Genomic DNA, 24,419 nt, shown 5'->3' with positions numbered 1-24,419 from the left:
AACGAAAAGAGACATGTATATACACGTTTGTATATTGGACACGCATAATATGGCCATCACCCATAAGCACCGTAATCAGAGGGGCAACTCACTGTATGTGTAAGGTGCCCAATGTCCCATTCATTGCAGCGTACTGGATAGATAATAGTACAGTAGAATGTACTTGTGATGGTCACATGGCATCCTCGTCAGTAACCCTGCGGGTCGAGTGTCCGACCAGGTAGCGCGGTTTAATTATAACTATGGAATAAAAACATTTAACCCTGCTAATAGGGACAGTTCAAAAATATAACCTAAATGGGTTAATCCAACATACCTAATTTCCAGAAGGATGCCTTGTGATGCACCCCTCAAGGGCAGGATTCAGACAGATGCATGGCAACTGATTGCTTTAAGCCTCCTGTATTACAGAGAGTGCCAAGTTACCAAAGATCCACACTGGCCGGCGGAAGTGACATTGCCACGTCTGGCCGGAAATGACGTCCCGGACGGGTTTAGGAGGGACATTTAAATGGGGGGGGATGACTGGTGAGCACTGTATTGGACCCAGAGGAGGACGTTCTAGGTTGATTCAGACATGGCAGATATCCGATGTAAGTACGCCCTGGGCACTTTATTTTTACTCTGACGTTGTGGATCTTTGGTAACTTGGCACTCTCTATAATACAGGAGGCTTAAAGCAATCAGCTGCCATGCATCTGTCTGAATCCTGCCCTTGAGGGGTGCATCACAAGGCATCCTTCTGGAAACTAAGTATGTTGGATTGACCCATTTAGGTTATATTTTTGAACTGTCCCTATTAGCAGGGTTAAATGTTTTTATTCCGTAGTTATAATTAAACCGCGCTACCTGGTCGGATACTCGACCCGCAGGGTTTCTGACGAGGATGCCATGTGACCATCACAAGTACATTCTACCGTACTATTATCTATCCAGTACGCTGCACTGAATGGGACATTGGGCACCTTACACATACAGTGAGTTGCCCTCTGATTACGGTGCTTATGGGTGATGGCCATATTATGCGTGTCCAATATACAAACGTGTATATACATGTCTCTTTTCGTTCACAGAGGTCCGCCTTCTTTTCATGACCGCTACGAGACCCTTATCTGCTTAGTGAGTGGTCACCTGACCGTATGTACTTCGTCCTCCTATACGTATCATCGCTGGGTCCAATATAAAATGATACCTTAGCACTGCTTTGCACCCGCTTAACGGAGAGCTCGGTTTATTTAACCGCTCTCCGTTTTTTTGATTATCTAGTCTCTGATTATCCATATATCTAACTTCATCACCCCCTGATGATCCCACTCTGTGGGGGAAACGCGTTGGGGTTCCTTTGGATTACTATCCTAATTATCATATATAGGGTGTTTTTTTTTAGAATACTTGGTGCACCGTGTACCTCTTGATGTGGTCCCACATCATTAGGGTTGCATACATCGGGCACCTTTTCTATATGTTTGTTTGTCTGTTCTGTTTGGTAGCCCACCACCTAGCCAGCACCCACCACCTGTCACCATTTCTAGGGAACGACAGGAGGTGGTAGGTTAGGCTCGAGGACAGGGAGTCCCCACCACCAGGGGACGTCCCTGGGCTGAGGTGTAGCTCAGGGCATCAGTGTAGGGATACCATTCCCCCACCCATGATTAGCACACCTAGCCAGTTGAGGGTCTACCTTATAAACAGTATAGTTGAGTTCGTCATGTTTTACGTGTTTGATTCTTATTAAAATTAGTTAAATTTTCCCATAAGGGTTTACTGCACTGCTGGACTTGATTGATGTGTGAATGGACCCTTGAAGATTGTTAAATTGTACAGGGGTCTGTAACACAAGAAGGTGAAAGTACATATCGTGGGGTGTGTATGTGTATTAGACAGAAGATAGGGATATGTATCTTGTGTAATTTGGGTATTAGGGAGAGTAAGGGTGTATATATCTAGTGCTGATACTGCCGCTCTGACATAATTCATCTCTTTCATATTATAATCTCCCCTTATATATAATTTACTTACAGTTCTGAAGACTCAGGGGTGCTGACAGGCTTGGCCTCAGGGGTGCTGGCTCGCTTGGCCGGGCAGAAGGAGTGGGCAAGATTGTGAGGTCTTTTCTCCAAGCTGCTCTGGAAAAAGAATATTTTTCATTATACCTCAGGTCAGACCACTAATCAGACCCCCAATGTTAATCAGACCTCAGCTAACAGCCCCAATATGAAATAGCCCCATGCCTCATAGCAGTCCCCAGTAGCCTCATAGCAGTCCCCAGTAGCCTCATAGCAGCCCCAGTAGCCTTAAAGCAGCCCCCAGTAGCCTTAAAGCAGCCACCAGTAGCCTTAAAGCAGCCACCAGTAGCCTCATAGCAGCCCCCAGTGCCTCTCCAGTGCACCCCCCCCGATATTAAAATCATTGGTGGGCAGTGCGCCCCCCCCCCCCATCATTGGTAGCAGCAGCAGTTCCGATCGGAGTCCCAGCAGTGTAATGCTGGGGCTCCGATCGGTTACCATGGCAGCCAGGACGCTACTGAAGTCCTGTCTGCCATGGTCAGTTACTCTGCAGAATACTCACATGCGCTGTGGCCGCCTGGCCCTCCTTCTTGTAACTCACAGGTCTGTGCGGCGCATTGCTTATGCTTATAGCAATGCGCCGCACAGACCTGTGACGAGTTACAAGAAGGAGGAGCGCAAGGCGGCCACAGTGCATGTAAGTATGCTGCAGAGTAACTGACCATGGCAGACAGGACTTCAGTAGCGTCCTGGCTGCCATGGTAACCGATCGGAGCCCCAGCATTACACTGCTGGGACTCCGATCGGAACTGCCGCTGCCACCAATGAAGGTGGGTGGGCCCCTATCGCACCGCCACTCAGATATATATATTTTTTTTAATCTTCAGCCGGCAGCCCGGGCCCCCAGTGGCGTAGGGCCCCATAGCCATTGCTATGGTGATCCCTACACCACTGCCCCTCTTACAAGATCTGCCCTACCCCGAAATAAAATAAAAAGTCCCGATCATCCCTGGCCTGTGCTGTGTGACGTCACTCCATGGCCCCTGCTGCTGGGGAGTGCACAGACGCTGATGGCTCTCTGCTTCACTATTCGGCTGTCCCTGCTGCATCCTCAGGACACAGAGACAGTAGATATGCCTCTGCCCTCCCGGAACAGTGGCCGAAATCCAGGAGGTCTGACTGCATCAGTCAGTACAGCCACACATTAGGCTGCTTTCACACTGTGTTTGCAAAGGGCATAAGTCAGGCAGAGGCCATGAGAGCATCCACTTCGTCCTCATCCAGGATGTGATGCAGTGTTTTTTTTGGGCAGTATTATATAGTGCAGTGGACAGTGCTACTCCTGTACAGTTCTTCTTTTACAATGGTAGCCTAAGGGCGACATATGCAGGTATACACATATACACTGCCCTCACCTCACTGCTCACTCGTCCTCTTCCGGCCAGTACAACTCTGCCGCGGCCGCAAGACCACTCCCTCTCCTGCACGCACGGCTCTGCCAGGCTCCGCCCCCCTATGTGAAGCCGCCCGCAGCCCGGGCCGTGCAGGTATAGTTAAATAGGGCTTTACTCTCTGTCTTTCCTGGAGGGGGCCACGTGGGCCCCCCTGACATAAGGGCCCGGTTGCGACCCCTATAGCTACGACACTGGTCAGAACTCTGACTGGGCCACTCCAGAAGGCGTATTTTATTCTGTTTAAGCCATTCTGTTGTTGATTTACTTTTATGCTTTGGGTCTTTGTCCTGTTGCAACACCCATCTTCTGTTGAGCTTCACCTGGTGGACAGATGGCTTTAAGTTCTCCTGCAAAATGTCTTGATAAACTTGGGAATTCATTTTTACTTCGATGATAGCAATCCATCCAGGCCCCGACGCAGCAAAGCAGCAGTTGGGATGAGGTTTTGATGTTGGTGTGCTGTGCCTCTTTCTCCACACATAATGTTGTGTGTTTCTTCCAAACAACTCAACTTTGGTTTCATCTGTCCACAGAATATTTTGCCAGTACTGCTGTGGAACATCCAGGTGTCTTGTGCAAACTGTAAACGTGCAGCAATGTTTTTTTTTTGGACAGCAGTGGCTTCCTCTGTGGTATCCTCCCATGAAATCCATTCTTGTTTAGTGTTTTACATATCGTACATTCGCTAACAGGGATGTTAGCATATGCCAGAAACTTTTGTAAGTCTTTAGCTGACACTCTAGGATTCTTCTTCACCTGATTGAGCAGTCTGCGCTGTGCTCTTGCAGTCATCTTTACAGGACGGCCACTCCTAGTGAGAGTAGCAGCAGTGCTGAACTTTCTACATTTATAGACAATTTGTCTTACCGTGGACTGATGAACAGCAAGGCTTTTGGAGATACTTTTATAACCCTTTCCAGCTTTATGCAAGTCAACAATTCTTAATCATAGGTCTTCTGAGAGCTCTTTTGTGAGAGGCATCATTCACATCAGGCAATGCTTCTTGTGAAAAGCAAACCCAGAACTGGTGTGTTTTTTATAGGGCAGGGCAGCTGTAACCAACACCTCCAATCTCATCTCATTGATTGGACTCCAGTTGGCTGACACCTCACTCCAATTAGCTCTTGGAGATGTCATTAGTCTAGGGGTTCACATACTTTTTCCACCTGCACTGTGAATGTTTACATGGTGTGTTCAATAAAAACATGGTAACATTTAATTATTTGTGTGTTATTAGTTTAAGCAGACTGGGATTGTCTATTGTTGTGACTTAGATGAACTCTCCACATACATGGGCGCACTCATACACACACTCTCCACATACATGGATGCATTCATACACACAGTCACCACATACATGGACGCACACATATACAATACACATATATAGACACCCAGCTTTCCTGCTGTGCCTCTTCCCCATACTCTAATGCCTCTGCACTTGTGCCATGCAGGATAGCAGGGAATCTGGATGACATCTCATGATATAATTCACCCAGCTTTCCTACTGTACAGCAGGTCACATGTGCACAGTCTGGTAAAGCTGAATATAACCGCAGTTCCCCTCCCACTCATCACTGGTGCAGTTGTGGCAATCCAACCGATGTTCAGCTTGCTAGGCATGGAAGGTTAAGGCTGCAGGAATCACGAGTAAGAAAGAGGGTCGGGCGAGTATAGCCCCGCCCACATTGAACCGTCCTGATGCTGGTTACTGTCCATAATCAGAACTGAGGAGGGGAAGAGGCGGAGCAATGTCACTGATGTCAGGTCAGTGACAGAGGTGCAAGTGCAGGACTCTGGACCTGATGCAGGAGAAGTCAGATGCTCTGAAAGGGGCCTGGTGTGACGTAGTACAGTGACTGCTCCCGGGCCCCTTCTGAGCTCGGGTCCCGAAGCAGCTGCTTCCCTGATAGCTACACCACTGGACTAAGGGAACAGAGCAGGGTGTGGTAAGAGGGCACAATGCAGGGTATAAGGGGGCACAGTATGGGGTGAGGGGCACAGTCTGTGGCTGGAGGTACATTAGGCGGTCACAGGATAAAAATTTAACTGTTGGCCAGTACAGGCCCCAAAACTTCGCCAATAGGCATTCACCTGACAGCAAAGAACTTTGGATTCTGTGGCTGACAACTGTCAGTCTAGGCATTCCTTGAGGCTGGATCCGGAGGGCAGCTGTCGATGGGTTGGTTGCAAGAATGATCTCATATCCGTAGTGACCAACACATCTTCAAACTGCCCTCTTTTTACAGGCACGATAGGATTGTTACCCGCACCTGTTTCGCAGTGGGTGGAAATTCCTCTGCCAGTGCCTGCAACAGCAGAATGCAGCAGCTCTCGTAGCAAGGCCTGGAAATGCTACATTCTGACAGCCCTCTGTGATGCTGGCAACATGTCCACCATTTTGTGTTTGTACCGGGGGGGTCTAAGTATGTTGCCACCCAGTACAGGTGCAGCGTCCTACTACCCTCGTGGGTACTGCAAAGTTGTTGTATTGTGCTTTTAAATGCCTTTTCATAGCCTGTTAAGCTGCAATATGTCCTTGTGCATAATCCCTGCTAACAGGTGTATTAGCATGCATTTACACTGAGCTCACCACTAGGGGGAGAAAACACCTCCCATATTATATATATATATTATATATATATATATATATATATATATATAGTCCAGCTCAGGCCTAACCAGTGAGATCAGTTTTCAGAACTAGTTCCAGTGGCAGTTGAGAGAGACCACTTGTGTCAACTGTAGCCTGTTATCCTCATTTTTCACAGCCATATCTCAGCCCAGAGCTGAAGTCATTTACCTAATCAGAGAATACTACAGAAAGGAGACCCCCAAAGGGTATTGGACACATCTTCTGAGTGCCTCAGGACCTTTAGACAGTCACCGTGAAGGATATCTCAGCCTTTGGCAACTTCACAAGCCTGAACCAGGACCATTGCTGAGCTCTACTAACAGTAAGGCTACCATCTCCTTATCTCATATCTAGAGAGGGATCTACACCTGTCAGCAGAGGACTAGCAGCAGGTTTATCTCTGTATTGAGACTGTTAAATGCTTTGGATGAACTGTTACCAAAAGTCATCTTTAGTAAAGTTCAACTTTGAGTTTCACCTTGCTTGCCTCAGACTCAGTTCCTCTATTAACACTATAGTAAATGGTTGCACATCCATCCAAAAGGTACTGGCGTCACGACTACAAGGGACCTTGCCGCTGGCACATTAATACAGACCACCAAGGGCACCTCAAACCAACATCTGGCCAGTGTCCCTTACACCAGAGTGTGCCCCAGAGAATCCTTGCGTCATTCTCCTTTTCACTTATGCGAGCCTGCCCAGGGACGACATAACCGTGAGTAACCAGAACTGTATTTACCACGGCCCACCTATTGCTCACACCATGACCTCACACAATTCCCCTGCAAGGTCTGGCATACCGCACAGGTCCTTGACCTTTATGCTTTTTATACTGGGGTCCCTCTTCAAACACTGGAGCATGAAGGCCCCCATTTGCACTAAATTGGAAGCGGTGGAGCGCCCTGGCTCCTGCTCATCGCCCAGGAAAATGTCGTCCTCGGTCTACTCCCCCCAGTCACGGACAACACCAGGGATCCCCGAAAAGTTTAAAGCCTGCTTTTCTTGCTCCTCCTCCTCCCCCCAGCCACCATCCTCCTCTGACTCATCTTCAGACTCCTGCTGACTTGTCTCAGATGGAGTAGCCCCCCTCTGGGAATTCATTCAGCATTGCGACTTCCTAATCTTCCAGCTCCTGCTCGACGGCTTGATCAATGACATGACGCAATGCACGCTCCATAAAGAAGGCATAAGGTACAATGCCACTGATGGCGCCCTGGCTGCGACTGACCAGTTTGGTGATCTCATCAAATGGCCGCAGAAGTCTGCATGCGTCGAGCATGAGCAGCCACTGGCGGGGTTAAAAACAAATCAAGCTCCCCAGAACCTGTCCTGCCGCAGAGTTCATACAGGTAGTCGTTAACGGCACATTTCTGCTGGAGCAGCCTATCAAGCATATACAAGGTGCAGTTCCAGTGCGTCGGGCAGTCACAAATCAAACGTTTGACGGGCAAGTGGTGTCGCCGATGAACATCAGCATGGCGAGCCATGGCTGTGTAAGATCTTCTAAAATGGCCAGAGATTTTCCTGGCCTGCCGAGGGATGTCCTGGACCCCGGGGTATTTGGCAACAAATCGCTGCACGACTAAGTTCAGGACGTGTGCCATGCACGACACGTGTGTCATTTTGCTTTGTTTCAGCACACTCAGCAGATTGGCACCGTTGTCGCGCACTTTATAAACTGTCAAATTAAGCGGGGTTAGCCACTGATCGGCCTGTGACCGCAGAGCTGAAAGGAGTGCAGGACCAGTGTGGCTCTTGGCTTTCAGGCACAACAGCCGCAGCACAGCATGGCACCATCTCACCTGGCATGTCGAATAGGTTCTGGGGAGCTTGGTGCAGCGGATGAGATGGTAGCAGTGGAAAACGAGGAGTCAGCCGAGGAGGAGATGGAGGATGGAGTAGGAGGAGGAGAAGAAGAGGCAGGCCTGCATGCAATCCGTGGCGGTAACACCAAATCCACACGGGTGCCACAGGTTACATGCTTGACGGCTGTCAGAAGGTTCACCCAGTAGGCAGTAAAAATTATGTACCTTCCCTGCCTATGTTTGCTAGACCACGTGTCTCTGGTCAGATGTATCTTGGCACTGACACTGTGTGCCAGAGGTAGATTAACTAGCCGCTGAACATGGCAATATAGTTCAGGGATGCCCTTCTGGGAGAAATATTTCCTTCCGGGACCTTCCATTGCGGTGTGCCAATGGCCACAAATTTTCAAAAAGGCCTCCAAGTCCACCAATTTATATGACAGTATTTGGCGGGCTAGCAGTTCCGACAAGCCAGCGGTCAGCCGCTGGGCAAGAGGATTATCCAGCGTCATAATTTTTTTACGCTCTAACATTTGGGCCACAGAAGCCTGCCTTGTGCCAGATGAACGCAACAACGGCACAGTGGAAGGTGGAGTGGAGGACAAATAGGAGGAGAAGGAGAAGAAGCAGGACATAGAGTGCTGGGAGTGTGGCTTTGTGGGTTCTGACGGCATTGCTCCCATTGGGCTCGTGATGGGAGGCTAGGTGCCTTCTTAAGGCGGTCGTCTCTAGGTGAGTGTTGGGCTTACCGCGACTTATGCGTTAACAGCTCAGGTTGCAGATGGTAACACTATTATCAGCAGCTGACACAAAAAAAAGACCACACTGCGGAGCCATGTGCCGGCGTCCTGGGAGCGCAAGATGTGACCGTGCATGGTGGATGGCTTGCTCCAGATACATTTGCAGTCTGCTTTTTGCCTCCTGTGCACTCCGACTTCTGCCTGCTTCTCCCCCCTATCTGCTGCTCTGTCTCTCCCTCTGAACTCCCCTCCTATTCCTCTCTTGTGGCACCCTCATGACGTCCATCGACACGTCATTATCGTCACCTTCACCACTGCTGATATTAGAGATCTCGGAGTAGGTAGCAACAGCAGGGTTCACCCTCCATTGGCTGATCTGGGTAATGTCGTCAGACCGCTGGGTGGCGGCCGTTGCTACCGCCTCTTCCTCATCCGATGCCAACAATTGGATGCGCATCGGTAAGGTCTGGGAATGGATGGGAAAATAATTCCTCTGACTCGAGTAGAGGGGCTATGGTGGTAGTGGTGGTGTCTTTCAGGGTGCACACAGCAGAGAGTGAGGAGGGTGCAGATACAGAGGATGAGGAGGGTGCAGAAGCGGAAGGCTGAGTGAGCCACTCAACCAACTATGGTGCGCCCTTTGAAGTTATCGCACGTGCCTTCTCCAACTTCCCACTTAGGCTCCGGCCTGGTGCACCTGCCCGACCACTACCTACCGGGACTTATTGCAAACCACAACCCCTATATAAGAGGGGAGTTAATGGGGGACCTACAACCACTGAGGAAGGGGTCATAGATACCCCGAAACACATCTGGTGAGAGAGAACCCCATACATGTGATCATCCAAGAAGCCATTGCAGGACCGTCCGCAGCATGTAGAAAGTTACAGCGTGTGACCCGACACCATAAGGAAGGGCCACACGTGTCAAACAACAGAGGAGTTCAGCGGGATGCCGCTGTTACGCTAATAGAGCGAGAAACCGCTTTAAGTGGATATCATTTGCAGCACTATACTGTTGTGGAACATAAGATCAGTAAAACTGCAATAAGATATTACCACAATTGAGATTACCCTACAAACTTTTGCATTATATTGGGATCGCATCATCTCGACGCAGCCATAGTATTACTATATTGCTATGTTTGAAGTTCCATTAGGGGGTCAAGTGATAACTATTCCAATATTGGTATTTGTATGTTGCCATTTGATTGATTGCTGTTATATCACTCTGGACTTTTTAGCCATCATATATTTTAGGTGGAATATTTATTGTACTTGTTGTCCATTATTTATTTACTTATATTCATTTTATTATATATCTATTAAATTACAAGATGGGTCCAGCATCCTGAGAGTGCCCAGTTTTTTGCTAGATTTTAGGTTCCAATTATTACCAGTGCAAGTACACACAGGTACAATGTATAATACTACTTGCACTAAATGTAGGTACAGTATCTCACTAAAGTTAGTACACCCCCACATTTTTGTAAATATTTTATTATATCTTTTCATGGGACAACACTGAAGATATGACACTGATACAATGTAAAGTAGTCAATGTACAGCTTGTATAACAGTGTAAATTTTGGTGTGCCCTCAAAATAACTCAACACAGCCATTAATGTCTAAAACGCTGGCAACAAAATTGAGTACACCCCTTAGTGAAAATGGCCAAATTGTGCCCAAAGTGTCAATATTTTGTGTGGCCACCATTATTTTCCAGCACTGCCTTAACTCTCTTAGGCATGGAGTTCACTAGAGTTTTATAGATTGCCACTGGAATCCTCTTCCACTCCTCCATGACGACATCAGGGAGCTGGTGGATGTTAGAGAGTGCGCTCTTCCACCTTCCATTTGAGGATGTCCCACAGATGCTCAATAGTGTTTAGGTCTGGAAACATGCTTGGCCAGTCCAGCACCTTTACCCTCAGTTTTTTTTTTTTGCAAGGCAGTGGTGGTCTTGGAGGTGTGTTTGGGGTCGTTATCGTGTTGGAATACTGACCTGCGGCTTAGTTTCTGAAGAGAGGGGATCATGCTCTGCTTCAGTATGTCACAGTACATGTTGGCATTCATGGTTCCCTCAATGAACTGTAGCTCCCCACAGCCAACAGCACTCATGCAGCCCCAAACCATGACACTCCCACCCCCATGGTTTACTGTAGGCAAGACACACTTCTCTCTGTATTCCTCACCTGGTTGCCACCACAACACATGCTTGAAACCATCTGAACCAAATATCATCAGACCACAGGATATGATTCCAGTAATCCATGTCCTTAGTCTGCTTATCTTCAGCAAACTGTTTGCAGGCTTTCTTGTACATCATCTTTAGAAGAGGCTTCCTTCTGGATTGACAGCCATGCAGACCAATTTGATGCAGTGTACGGCGTATGGTCTGAGCACTTACAGGCTGTTCTGAGTGGAACCTTTCTTGTTAAACCGCTGTATGGTCTTGGGCACAAAAGGGTATTCTTATGTGAGACACAAGGAGCACTGTTGCAATATGGGACCTGAATGGGGCACTATATCTGTGTGTAAGCATTGAGAACAAACTATTACTGTGTGGACCACAATATGGGCCTTGTATGGTGGTATCATTGGTAATATTGGTCTTTGTGTAGTGTATTTTATTCAACTACAGTACAGTAATATTGTTCAGTCATTATGTGGTGGTAGTCATGATGTGGCAGTATTATTTGCACCTTCTATGTTGGTATTCTTGGTAATTGTGTTCTTTGTATATTGCATTAAGGAGGTAATATTTAATCACTGCATTGTGGTAATATTTGATCCTGGTATAGTGGTATTTAATAACTATATATTTAAAAGGGGGAAACATAAACCTTTGGAGTTCTAACACCCTAGAAATGTCCCTGCAATTCCTCTGCCTTCTGAACCGACTATGACTGTGAGTACAGTATTTAAACATTTGAGGCCCCACTTAAAATTTTACCCAAGGACACACTTTATCTAAAACCAGCCCCGTTTAGGGTACTTTCACACTCATGTTCCGCTTGTCCGGCGGGCTGTTTCAGCAGGGGAACAGCCTGCCGGATCCTTACTAACATTTGCATACGTGTGCTGCTGGAAGTCCGCCGCGGCCCTATTCATTATAATGGGGACTGGCCGGAGATCAAGTCGCAGCTAGGCAAACATGCCGGGAGGTGGGCGGACAAAAAACGCTGCGTTTCGTGAATGGGGGCGGGGCGGACTTCTGGCAGCACGTGTGCAAATGTTAGTACGGATCCGGCAGGCTGTTCCCCTGCCGGACAAGATTAACGCGAGTGTGAAAGTAGCCTTAAAGAAAGTACTAAATGCTAGGAACACATTTATAGCTGGTGTGGTTGGAAAATCTAAATTTACTTGAAAAAGTAAACATAAAAATGTCTGGTAAAAGCATGAACAGATATCTATTCTAAGGAAAAAATAAAATAAAAAAATTGTAATATAAGATATACCATGTGGTTCTTTTCTACCATCATTCTTCTTCTAAGATAAGATGCTACAAAACATTTCAGGAGCATGGACCACAATAAAGTTACATAAAATACAAGGAAAATACTTTTATAATGATTCTTTATAATGATTTCCTTATAAAGAAAAAAAAATTGAAAGCACAAATACTCATAAGACTTCTCATAATTTATTTCCATTTAAAATGTACAATGTTGTCTGCTTTGCTTTACTTAAAGGGAACCTGTCATCAACTTTATGCTGCCCATACTAATGACAGAATAAAGTAGAGACAGGTGAGTTGATTTGAGAGGTCTGTCATTTATAAGTTAAAAATAAGTGGTTGCCGAGAACCAACATCACAATCATGGCAGACTGCGTCTGGAAAAGAGTCACAGCCACCTGAGAAGAATCATGGTTATTCATAAATCGCTGCTCTCTGCCCACCTGCTGATGACTGACAGTCTTCTACCTAGTTTTCTCCCTTTCTGTCTAGGAGAGAACTGCCAATCAGTAGTAGATGGGCGGGGAGATTATGAATAACCATGACTCTTCTCAGGTAGATTTGACTCTTTTCAAGGCCTATGCTGCAATGATTATGATGCTGGTTCTCGGCGACCACTAACTTTTAGCTCATGAGTGAAAGGTTCCCTTTGAGTGACAGACTAAAAAAATAAAATTAAACGACTTTTCTCCATAGGAAGCAGCTTTTGTCAAAAACAAAAATATGGGGCAATCAGAATAAGAGCGCAAAATATGCACTTTTTGGGCTGGAGTAGAGTGCCACAAACAATATATTTGTTTTGTACATTCCTTATTCCACTTTAACGTCAAAATAATTCCAATACATTACAAAGATAGAAAGCTGTACAGATGAAATGAAACCCTTGTATTGCAAAAGAGCTGGAAAGGCATTTCCTGAAATAGCAATATAATACCAAGTGTTATCTACCCATATGTCCATTGTAGAATTCCTTGGCAAACTATTTTGAGAATACATTGTATTTTCAGTATCCTGCATGATTTATCCTATTCTGTTGTGGTATTTTTTCTTAAAACAATTTTTTGTCCCACAGAGACCAAAAGTAGAGTGAAAATTATAGCGAATAGGTAAAAATATACACTTAAGTGCAAGGCCCTTTGGCTGGCCAAAAGGACCATACGAATAACAATATTCAATTTCAATATTTTGTACAGTTTCTTAATTAACAAAAATATATATTTTTTTTTCTGTTTTAACCAAGATCAGAACACCAAATCATAAGAAATGGCTTTACAGTTTAGCACAGAACATGTGACACTACTTCGAAAGCTCACGTACCAAAGAAAGAAGCAGCATGCTTAGTAAGGCTTACTTCCAGCAAACAAATGAAACAAATTCAGAGAGGGGAGACTCAGATAAAAGGCAGGTGATCTTTCCAGTTTCATTATGGGCACAAAATCCACTGGATGAGGACTACCGTTAGGTCATGTGTGACAGGTTTACACATCTCAGGCTTCAACAGTCAAGAGTGTGCCACCTGGAGTCAAAACTGTAAACCATAAAACATCAAGTAAAAATGAGAAATAAGAGAACTGCTTAAATGAAAGTGAAATATGTCCAAATATACTACATTAAGGGACATGTGTGTAAATACTTCTTTCAATTCACTTAATGCTGGTTTTTAAATCCTTTTAGACTTTGAAGAGTGAACACATGAAAGAGATCAAAAGGGGAGTAACACTTACTTGCATTTTTTAAATATCAGTTCTGGATACACTTGTGATAGCTGACAGCCAAGTGCTTGCTTGGCTGACACCTATTCCTTCTAATGGGTAAAAGGGGAATAAGTCACTTTCGTACCCCTATAGCAGGAACATCAACATGCCTGCTCCTTCTTTTCACCAACATCTGCAGTCAATGAGTCAGGAGACCCACATACAGTACACATTAGTCAGCCAGAAAACTTCTGGTTAAGATATTTTATTTCACAAAATATTTTAGAACATAGTGAAGGAGTTAGGGTACTTTCACACTAGCGGCAAGGAACTCCGGCAGGCTGTTCCGGCGGGTGAACAGCCTGTCGGATCCGTGCTGCCGCTAGTGCACGCGTGCCCCCGGACTAGCGCTCCGGCCCAATCGACTATAATAGGGGCGGGCCGGAGTTCCGGTGGCAGCAAGGCAAACATGCCGAGAGGCGGCCGGAATAAAAGTACGACATGTTTGCCGAGCTGCCGCCGGAACTCCGGCCCACCCCCATTTTAGTCAATGGGGCCGGAGCGGTAGTCCGAGGCAGGCGTGCACTAGCAAAAGCACGGATGAGACAGGCTGTTCACCCGCCGGTACAGCCTGCCAGAGTTCCTTGCCGCTAGTGTGAAACTAGCCTTAAAAAGGTGATTATGCTCTAGTACTTTATAAAAGAAAAATTGATATAATGTGTCATGCCAAGTGCACTGAAGAGGGTGACAACACAGGGATTTTTCTTCTTGTTCTTTTATTGCAGTCATGCACAGTCCCACAGGCTCTGCACTAGGCATAACAGAGTATATTTCTTTTGCTTGGAATGCTTCCGGTAATAATTACTTTTGATCTAATGCCTGCAGCCTGCCTCCTGAAACAGAACAAGCACTAGTAATTACCCTGCGCTGTCGCGAGACGATGTGCAGTGTAATCTTGAAGAGGAAATACCGCTCCTCGTTTTGGTGATTGTTGGGTCTCTCTGTAGTCGGAAGCCCTTCAATAAAAATATCACTGCTATGGGGTACATTTAATAAGAAGAATGCTAGTCAGAATGAAATCAGAAGGTCGCTTAGCATGGCCAATGGCATTCAGAAAGTGTGCCTGGTCAAAATCAAGGGCAAAGAGGTAAAAAATTATACAAATAGTAATCTTTTAATACAGTATGTATTACTAAATAGAAAATGTAAATTCCCAATGAATGTGGTCCCCTTCAGTTATGCGCAATATGAATATACTTTGTGTTAATGGAATCGGGCTGCAATAAAGATGAAAAGATATAAAGATTATCCTAGAACATAAGTAACATGAGGTTGAATTTCATCATCAGAAAAAGTGAGCCAAAAACTAAGAGTCTGTGTCCCGCATTCAATTCCATTGTTTAGATTCCATTTTGCAGCTGCTCGAGAGTAGGGGAAGAGAATGTAGGGATGCTGGTATCTGAAAGGGCAACTCACCGCCTCATGTATGATCCATTTAGTGACTGTTTGGGCACTGGTGTATTCATATAACCATGATGCCCAGGGCTGGAGTACATCATGTTGCTGTGAGGGCTGGGCTGCATTGACTGCTGCGCATAAGGCTGACTACCCATCATGCTCATTTGCATTGGGTACTGAGGGTTCTGGTTCATGTATGCATGGTTTGTGTGGTATCCACTGTTCATCATCGACTGAGACATCCGATAACCACCCATTGCATTTAGTGTATTTACTGGGTTCACATTGTAAGCAGGAGATTGCATCAGATTAACACCCATGTTCATTCCACGCTGCATGGTGAGAGACCGGGAGGCAGGCTGCATGGCCACAGTCTGTGGAGGAGGTGCGTGACCATACAGCTGTGAATGATGGGGCCCAGAAGGAGCTCCTGAAGGCAATGAAGACACTTTGGTCCGCATGGACATATGGGTTTTGGCTCCCATGTGTGTCTGCTGTCTTTGACTGTGAGAAAGTCCCATGTGTCCAGTGGACATGGTCCTCTGAAGGAGGGGTGGTGGTAAATTCATCGGTGGTGGTGGTGTGAGGTTTGCAGGAGGAGTCATTGTGGCTTGAGATTGTTGAGTAACAGAATGTGGTGACTGTCTAAGCTGCACCATGTTGCTTATTGGAGAAGTAAGAGAGGCACCATTTGCATAGGATGTTACAGCCTGTGCGTGGCTATAAGGCAGGGAGTGATCCATTAAGGTGTTTGTCAGTTGCTGAAGTTTGGCAAGGCTGAAGGTAGCAGAGGGCTGAGGATAATGTCCAGATGCAAAGTCTCCTTGTCCTATTCTATCATACAGCCCTCCAAGTCCACCACCTCCTGTATCAGGTATATCTGGCAAAGCAAAACCTGTGCTTGCCCTTCCACATGGGGCAAGCTGCTGCTGTTGTTGACCAACACTTGGAGGTCTCTCTACTGTACAGGCTTGTGGGGACTTGACATTGCAAGGTGGCTGGGGAGGTGGAGAACCAATCATGCTGCAGCTATTGTTCATAACAGACATTTGTTGTGTTATAGCACAACTACTTTTTGGCAAGTTAGCGGATGTCATTCCTCCATTAAATGAACAGCTATTTTGTGAGGGTAAGGTGCCTGCTCCAATGCTAGAGTCATAACTGCTCATGTTATCATAGTTCTCTGTAGTACTCTCAATACTACCCAAGTCACTGAACCCACTATCCACAACCTGTTGTGAATGATCAGACACAGATGACACATCCATAATGGGGCTAGTTTCAATGTTCTGTAATGAAGGAACAGATATGGCTGTCTGCTCAGGGTTTATCTGAGCAAAATTACTTTCCAGAGAACGTGCACTGGGGCTGTTTGCAGACCTGACAGAGTGACTAGGATGTGAGTGAACAGGGGACACTGGGCTACTATGGTCAGACTGATGGCAGTCTTCTGCAGCAACAGCAGTTGGACTCTGGGCATAACTTTGAAGATTATGACAGGTTTCTTGTGCTTCAGAACAGGCATCCTCTTGCTCCTCACTTTCACGGGTTAGAGATTGAACAGCTTGTACAGTTTCTGACTCAATGTCTAATCCATCGCCAGCATCACCAGTTAGGTCTGATGCTAATCCCACTTGGGATGTTTCACATGGAACAATGACTGGCTCCTCTGTTTCCGTTAGCTGTTCATTTAATGGCTGTACAGGTTGCTTTACTTCAATTGTTTCATCACAAATGTTGCTCAAAATATCTGGCTGAGATGCAGTGTTTGCTATACCCAATTCTAAAAACCTCTCCTGATGCCCTAAAGTCTCCTGAAAAGGTTGTACTGGTATCTCTTTCTTTGAGGTATTGATATGGCTCTCATCTTCATCATCAGCATCATGATCTTCATTATTACACTGGTCTTCTTCATATTCCTCCTCCTCATTTGGCAGTGCAAGCTCACAAGGTTGCTCTGTTACTGAGGAGTTTATACTTTCCAACGCATTGTCTGCCTTCTCTCTTTCTTCTTGCACATCTTTTTTCTCCTTTTTCAAGCTGCCATCTATCCTCTCATTAACCTCCTGCTTTGCCTCATCTACTTTACCATTTTCACTTTCTTCAAGCTGCATATTTTCATCTCCTTTCTTTTCTTCCTTTTCCAGATTTGTGCTACATGGACTTGGTAGTTCTATCACAGAATTTACAGGTCCTTCAACAGGTTCTTGAATTTCTTCAGTGGCCTGCACAATATCTTCCCGATGTAGATCCTTTTTATTTTCATTTACTTCCCTTTCCTCTTCAACTTTTGGGTCTTCAATCTGAGCCTGATAGTCTGGTTCCATGGGAGTCTCTGGAGGAGTGTACAAGTTGAGTTTAAATCCAGACTTTCGGTCCACATTACATCTTCTGTTAGCAGGCTCTCTCTTCAACCCTTTAGGCCAGCCATGCTTTCTTGGAGATGGATCCAGAGCCTTTTCTACGGTATTATGGTTTTTTACCTTATTTTGCGAAACATCTCCTACATGACCTGTACAGACACAAATAATATTTGATTCAATGTTTAACTACAGAAAATGAAATCAATTTAGGTCTTTCTTGGACTTTAATATTGATGACTTATCCATAGGTTAGGTCATCAATATCAGATTGGTGGGGATAGGCATAGGTTAAGGAAATAGTAGAGGGAAAGTATAGGTCATCAATATGGGGGTCCATCAATATTGAAGTCCTAGACAACCCCTTAAAGTCAATTACAGAAATATATGAATGTAGCAGAACAGAGTTGGTCATATATTGACCCCTTTAGGACCGGGCTCATTTGATTTTCCTCCTCACATACCAAGAACCATGACTTTTATAATTTTCCATTCACATAGCCATATGAGGGCCTATTTTTGTGGGACAAGTTGTATTTTTAATGGCACCATTTTATTCATCAAGTTGTGTATTGTAAAATGGGAAAACAAGTTTTTTTGTGGGGTGAAAGTGGAAAAAAAACAAATTACATGAAGTTTCTAGAGTTTTGATATTATGCCATTTACTGTGCACTAAAAATTAAATAATGTCCTTATTCTACAGGTTGATATGATTATGGCGATACCAAATTTGTATAGTTTTTATATTCTTTTACTACTTTAAAAAAAAGAAAAATTTTATTCCCTAAAACCTTATACCAGATTTGTGAGAGGGCTTGTTTTTTGCAGGGCGAATTATAGTTTTTATTGGTACTAGTTTTTTGGGTACGTATGGCTTTTTGATCACTTTTGGTAATTTTTTTTATTGGGGGGGGGGCAAAGTAAAAAAACATGGCAACTCATTGATTATTTTTTTTCCGTTATGGCATTTACCGCACAGGAAAAATATTTTTATATTTTAATAGTTCAAGCATTTTTGGATGCAGTTGTGTATTGATCAGCGGGCACTCACCATCTGTATTTCACACATATATAACATATTTCTTGGAATTATTAAAATTTGGTAGATAGTAGAAACAAAAGATATAATAAAATATAATCACACAGCATAAATTAGGACCATATAGTAAAAATAACAGACATAAAATAGGGTAAAAATGCAGTATTGAAATATATGGTAAAATGTAGTCAAATAAAAATCGAGAACAATATCAGATGAGAATATTCGGATAAAATTAGTATAAAACTCAGATGTGAATTGATCATCAAGAAAAAAAAAAATATATGCACTATCGAAGTTGCTAGTGAATCAATTCAGAGTCCCGTATAGTGTATTTATAAATAGAGATGCCCTGAACTATTCGCCGGCGAATAGTTCCCGGCGAACATCGCTTGTTCGCGTTCGCCGCGGCGGGCGAACATATGCGGTGTTCGGTCCGCCTCCTATTCATCCTCATTGTGTAAACTTTGACCCTGTACCTCACAGTCAGCAGACACATTCCAGCCAATCAGCATCATACCCTCCCTCCCAGACCCTCCCACCTCCTGGACAGCATCCATTTTAGATTCATTAGGAAGCTGCAGTGTCACAAATTTGACTAAGTTGTAATCGCAATGCGATTAATACAGGTTATATTAATCGCATTGCGAATTCAACTTAGAGCTGGATTCCTAATGGTTTTTGTATTGCTAGAATATAACGAAGATTGAGAATATAGTGCTATATTAGTTATATTCGTCAATTCTAGCAATACAACCATTAGGAACTCAGATCTAAGTTGTAATCGCAATGTGATTAATACAGGTTATATTAATCGCATTGCGATTTCAACTTAGAGCTGGGTTCCTAATGACCCTGTACCTCACAGTCAGCAGACCCTCCCTCCCAGACCCTCCCACCTCCTGGACAGCATCCATTTTAGATTCATTCGGAAGCTGCATTCTTAGTGAGAGGAGGGACAGTGTAGCTGCTGCTGATTTAATAGAGAAATCGATAGCTAGGCTAGTGTATTCAGTGTCCACTACAGTCCTGAAAGACTCATCTGATCTCTGCTGTAAGGACAGCACCCCAAAAAGTCCTTTTTAGGGCTAGAACATCAGTCTGCTTTTTTTTTTTTTTTTCCTGTGTAATCTAATTGCAGTTGCCTGCCTGCCAGCGTGTGTCAGGCTCACAGCGTATACTGTGCCCACTTGCCCAGTGCCACCACTCATAACTGGTGTCACAGTAGCAGCATTTAAAAAAACAAACAAAAAAAAAAACACTTTTTTGACTGTAATATAATAGCAGTCAGTTGCCGGCATGCGCGTGTGTTTCATGCCCTGCAAGTGCACAGTGTCACCAGCGCAACTCATATCTGGTGTCACATTTGATTACATTTAAATAAAAACAACAATTTTGACTGTGAATAAATAGCAGTCATTTGCACACACGTGTTTGTGTGTTTAAGGCCCAGCTGCAAGTCCATAGTGTCACTTCAGCGCCATTCATATCTGGTGTCACATTCGATTCCATTGAAATAAAAACAACAATATTGACTGTGAATAAATAGCAGTCAGTTGCCTGCACGTGTTTGTGTGTTTAAGGCCCAGCTACAAGTGCATAGTGTCACAAGCACAACTCATATCTGGTGTCACAGTAGCTTGCACGCATAGTACAACTTAATGAATCTAAAAAAAATGACAGGCAGAGGCAGGCCACCCAGCAGGGGCCGTCGTGGTGCTATGATTCCCTTTGGCCCTAGAATAATGCCCAGTGTTCAGAGGCCATGTACCCTGAACTCGAAAAGTTCTGAGGACATAGTTGACTGGCTAACACAGGACACCCAATCTTCTACAGCTTCCGCTCGGAACCTTGACGCACCATCCTCCTCCAGCTCAGCTTAGGGGACCTCTCAAGTTACCACTCGCCCGCTTGCCGCCACCACTAACACTAGCACCACAGCCGCTTCACTTGATCTATCAGAGGAGTTATTTACACATCAGTTGGAAGAAATGAGTGATGCGCAACCATTATTGCCAGAGGATGTAGATAACAGGGATATGTCTCAGTCAGGCAGCATTACACACATGGACGTACGGTGTGATGATGATGATGTTGTACCCGCTGCTGCTTCCTTTGCTGAGTTGTCAGATACAAGTGAAGCGGTTGATGATGACAATGTGTCCGTGGATGTCACGTGGGTGCCTGCTCGAAGAGAAGAAGAACAGGGGGAAAGTTCTAATGGGGAGACAGAGAGGAGGAGGAGACGAGTTGGAAGCAGGGGGAGGTCGTCGCAAGGAGCTAGTGGCACAGTCAGACAGCATGCATCGGCACTCGGGGTCAGCCAGACAGCACGCCAATCAACGCATGCTGTTGCCACCACCAGAATGCCGTCATTGCAGAGCTCAGCAGTGTGGCATTTTTTTTGTGTCTGCCTCTGACAACAGCGATGCCATTTGCAACCTATGCCAAAAGAAACTGAGTCGTGGGAAGTCCAACACCCACCTAGGTACAACTGCTTTGCAAAGGCACATGATCGCACATCACAAACGCCTATGGGATCAACACATGAGTACAAACAGCACACAAACTCAAAGCCGCCATCCTCCTCCTGGTCCAGCATCTTCAGCCACGTCAACCACTGCTGTCCTCCTTGCCCCCTCTCAACCACCCGCCACTCCGTCTCTCGCCTTGAGCAGTTCCTGCTCATCTGCCCACAGTCAGGTGTCTGTCAAGGACATGTTTGAGCGTAAGAAGCCAATGTCACAAAGTCACCTCCTTGCCCAGCGTCTGACAGCTGGTTTGTCTGAACTCTTAGCCCGTCAGCTTTTACCATACAAGCTGGTGGAGTCTGACGCGTTCCAAAAATTTGTAGCTATTGGGACACCGCAGTGGAAAGTACCCGGCCGAAATTTCTTTGCACAAAAGGTAATCCCCAACCTGTACTCTATTGTGCAAAAGGAAGTAATGGCCTGTCTGGCACACAGTGTTGGGGCAAGGGTCCATCTGACCACTGATACCTGGTCTGCAAAGCACAGTCATGGCAGGTATATCACCTACACTGCGCATTGGGTAAACCTGCTGACGGCTGCCAAGCATGGAATGCGTGGCTCTGCAGAGGAGTTGGTGACACCGCCACGACTTGCAGGCAGGCCTGCTGCCACCTCCTCCTCCATCCTCTTCCATAACCTCCTCGGCTGAGTCCTCTTCTGCTGCTGCGTCTTGCTCCACATCAACGACACTCCCCCAGCTCCCCAGGGGCTATTCCACATCCCGGATACGGCAGTGTCACGCCGTCTTGGGGTTGACTTGCCTGAAAGCAGAGAGTCACACCGGACCAGCACTCCTGTCCGCCCTGAACGCACAGGTGGATCAGTGGCTGACTCCGCACCAACTGGAGATCGGCAAAGTGGTGTGTGACAACGGAAGCAATTTGTTGGTGGCATTAAATTTGGGCAAGTTGACACATGTGCCGTGCATGGCACATGTGTGTAATCTGATCGTACAACGCTTTGAGCATAAGTACCCAGGCTTACAGGACGTCCTGAAGCAGGCCCGGAAGGTGTGTGGCCATTTCAGGCGTTCCTACACGGCCATGGCGCACTTTTCTGATATTCAGCGGCGAAACAACATGCCAGTGAGGCGCTTGATTTGCGACAGCCCGACATGTTGGAATTCAACACTCCTAATGTTCGACCGCCTGCTCCAACAAGAAAAAGACGTCAACGGGTATTTGTATGACCGGGGTGCTAGGACAGCCTCTGCGGAGCTGGGAATTTTTTTGCCACGTTACTGGACGCTCATGCGCAATGCCTGTAGGCTCATGCGTCCTTTTGAGGAGGTGACAAACCTAGTCAGTCGCACCGAAGGCACCATCAGCGACATCATCCCATTTGTTTTCTTCCTGGAGCGTGCTCTGCGAAGAGTGCTGGATCAGGCCGTAGATGAGCGTGAAGAGGAAGAGAAAGTTGTGGTCCCCATTACTACCAGAAACAGCCTTATCAGCATCGTTTGCTGGACCTGCGGCAACGCTGGAAGAGGATTGTGAGGAAGAGGAGTCAGAGGAGGAATGTGGCTTTGAGGAGGAGGAGGAAGACCAACCACAACAGGCATCCCAGGGTGCTCGTTGTCACCTATCTGGTACCCGTGGTTTTGTACGTGGCTGGGGGGAAGAACATACCTTCAGTGAGATCACTGAGGACGAGGAATGGGACATGAGTAGCTCGGCATCCAACCTTGTGCAAATGGGGTCTTTCATGCTGTCGTGCCTGTTGAGGGACCCTCGTATAAAAAGGCTGAAGGAGAACGACCTGTACTGGGTGGCCACGCTACTAGACCCCCGGTATAAGCAGAAAGTGCCTGAAATGTTACCGAATTACCGCAAGTCGGAAAGGATGCAGCAGTTCCAAAATAAATTAAAAAGTATGCTTTACACAGCGTATAAGGGTGATGTCACAGCACAACGGGAATCTAACAGGGGAAGAGGTGAAACAATGGGCCCACACTGCAGAATCATTGTTTTCTGGGTCACTTAACTGTCACTGAAGTACCTCAGCACGACCGACCATAGGCTTTGAAAAACCCCCATCACCTGCGATCTCCCAAACGTGCGCACGAGCACAGTCATAACTACACCAAGATTGACGCATAGAGGTATAAAATTTATGTCATGAGTGTGTCAACTATTGACAAATCTTTGCGGTTGTCTAAAATCTATTCCATACACGTCCCCTGATAGGGGACGTAACAGGGATTAAACTGATAAGAATAGTACTACTTAACACACCACTCATATCTGGTGGCACATTAGATTGCACGTGCAGTGCCCCAAATTTGAAGTAGGAGGACGTAACAGGGATTAAACTGATAGGAATAGTACTACTTAACACTTGGATCATGACTAAGAACACACCTGTTCGAAACGCGTAGATCCGGGTAACCGGGGGGCACCAGTGTTATCCTTTGACTGCTGTATTCACCTGAATTTTTGGTGCTAATAAAGACCGGGATTTTTTACATTATCTACCATGGTGCTGGAGCATTTCTTCTATTTCCTTCATCTGCAACTGGGACTGGCTTGAGTCCGCTCCGTGCACCGCTGTGCAGGACGCTGAGGTGAGCTGGCTGTAACCCTTTTCATGCTGTACTTAACACACCACACATATTGGGATTGCACAGTACATTACACAGCGCACGCGCAGTGCCCCAAATTGGAATTAAGAGGACCGACAAAGCATCTTTTTCCATCTCCCGGTTCCTAAAATCGATTCCATATACACGTCCCCTGATAGGGGGACAGGGACAGGGATTAAACTGATAGGAATAGTACTACCTAACACAGCTTATAATAATAATAATACTAGTGAACGTAACAGGGATTAAACTGATAGGAATAGTAGTACTTAACACACAGTACTGTGTTACTTTATGTTGTATTGCTAGAATTGACGAATATAGCACTATATTCTCAATCTTCGTTATATTCTAGCAATACAACCATTAGGAACTCAGATCTAAGTTGTAATCGCAATGCGATTAATATAACCTGTATTAATCGCATTGCGATTACAACTTAGATCTGTTCCTAATGGTTGTATTGCTAGAATTGACGAATATAGCACTATATTCTCAATCTTTGTTATATTCTAGCAATACAACCATTAGGAACTCAGATCTAAGTTGTAATCGCAATGCGATTAATACAGGTTATATTAATCGCATTGCGAATTTAACTTACCACACTCTTTGTGGTCACGTGACTTCTCTACGAATAGATGTTGGAGAAAACGA

General features: G+C 45.5%; 1 protein-coding gene across 4 annotated transcripts in view; it reads right to left on the bottom strand.

Moving 5' to 3' along the window:
* Positions 1 to 14,364: 14,364 nt before the first annotated feature.
* Positions 14,365 to 24,419, bottom strand: part of KAT6B (lysine acetyltransferase 6B) — a 373,094-nt gene continuing 363,039 nt past the window's right edge. For all 4 annotated transcript variants that reach the window (XM_040435104.1, XM_040435105.1, XM_040435107.1 and 1 more), the window contains one exon: positions 14,365 to 17,763. In XM_040435104.1, coding sequence (XP_040291038.1) covers positions 15,266 to 17,763 — 2,498 coding nt within the window. In that variant the 3' untranslated portion in view covers positions 14,365 to 15,265. The remainder of the gene's footprint in view (positions 17,764 to 24,419) is intronic.

The sequence above is a fragment of the Bufo bufo genome, chromosome 6, assembly GCF_905171765.1.
Source record: "Bufo bufo chromosome 6, aBufBuf1.1, whole genome shotgun sequence".
In the NCBI taxonomy this organism is placed as follows: domain Eukaryota; kingdom Metazoa; phylum Chordata; class Amphibia; order Anura; family Bufonidae; genus Bufo; species Bufo bufo.
Note: the sequence above shows the minus strand (reverse complement) of the source record. Positions and strands in the feature narration are given on the sequence as shown.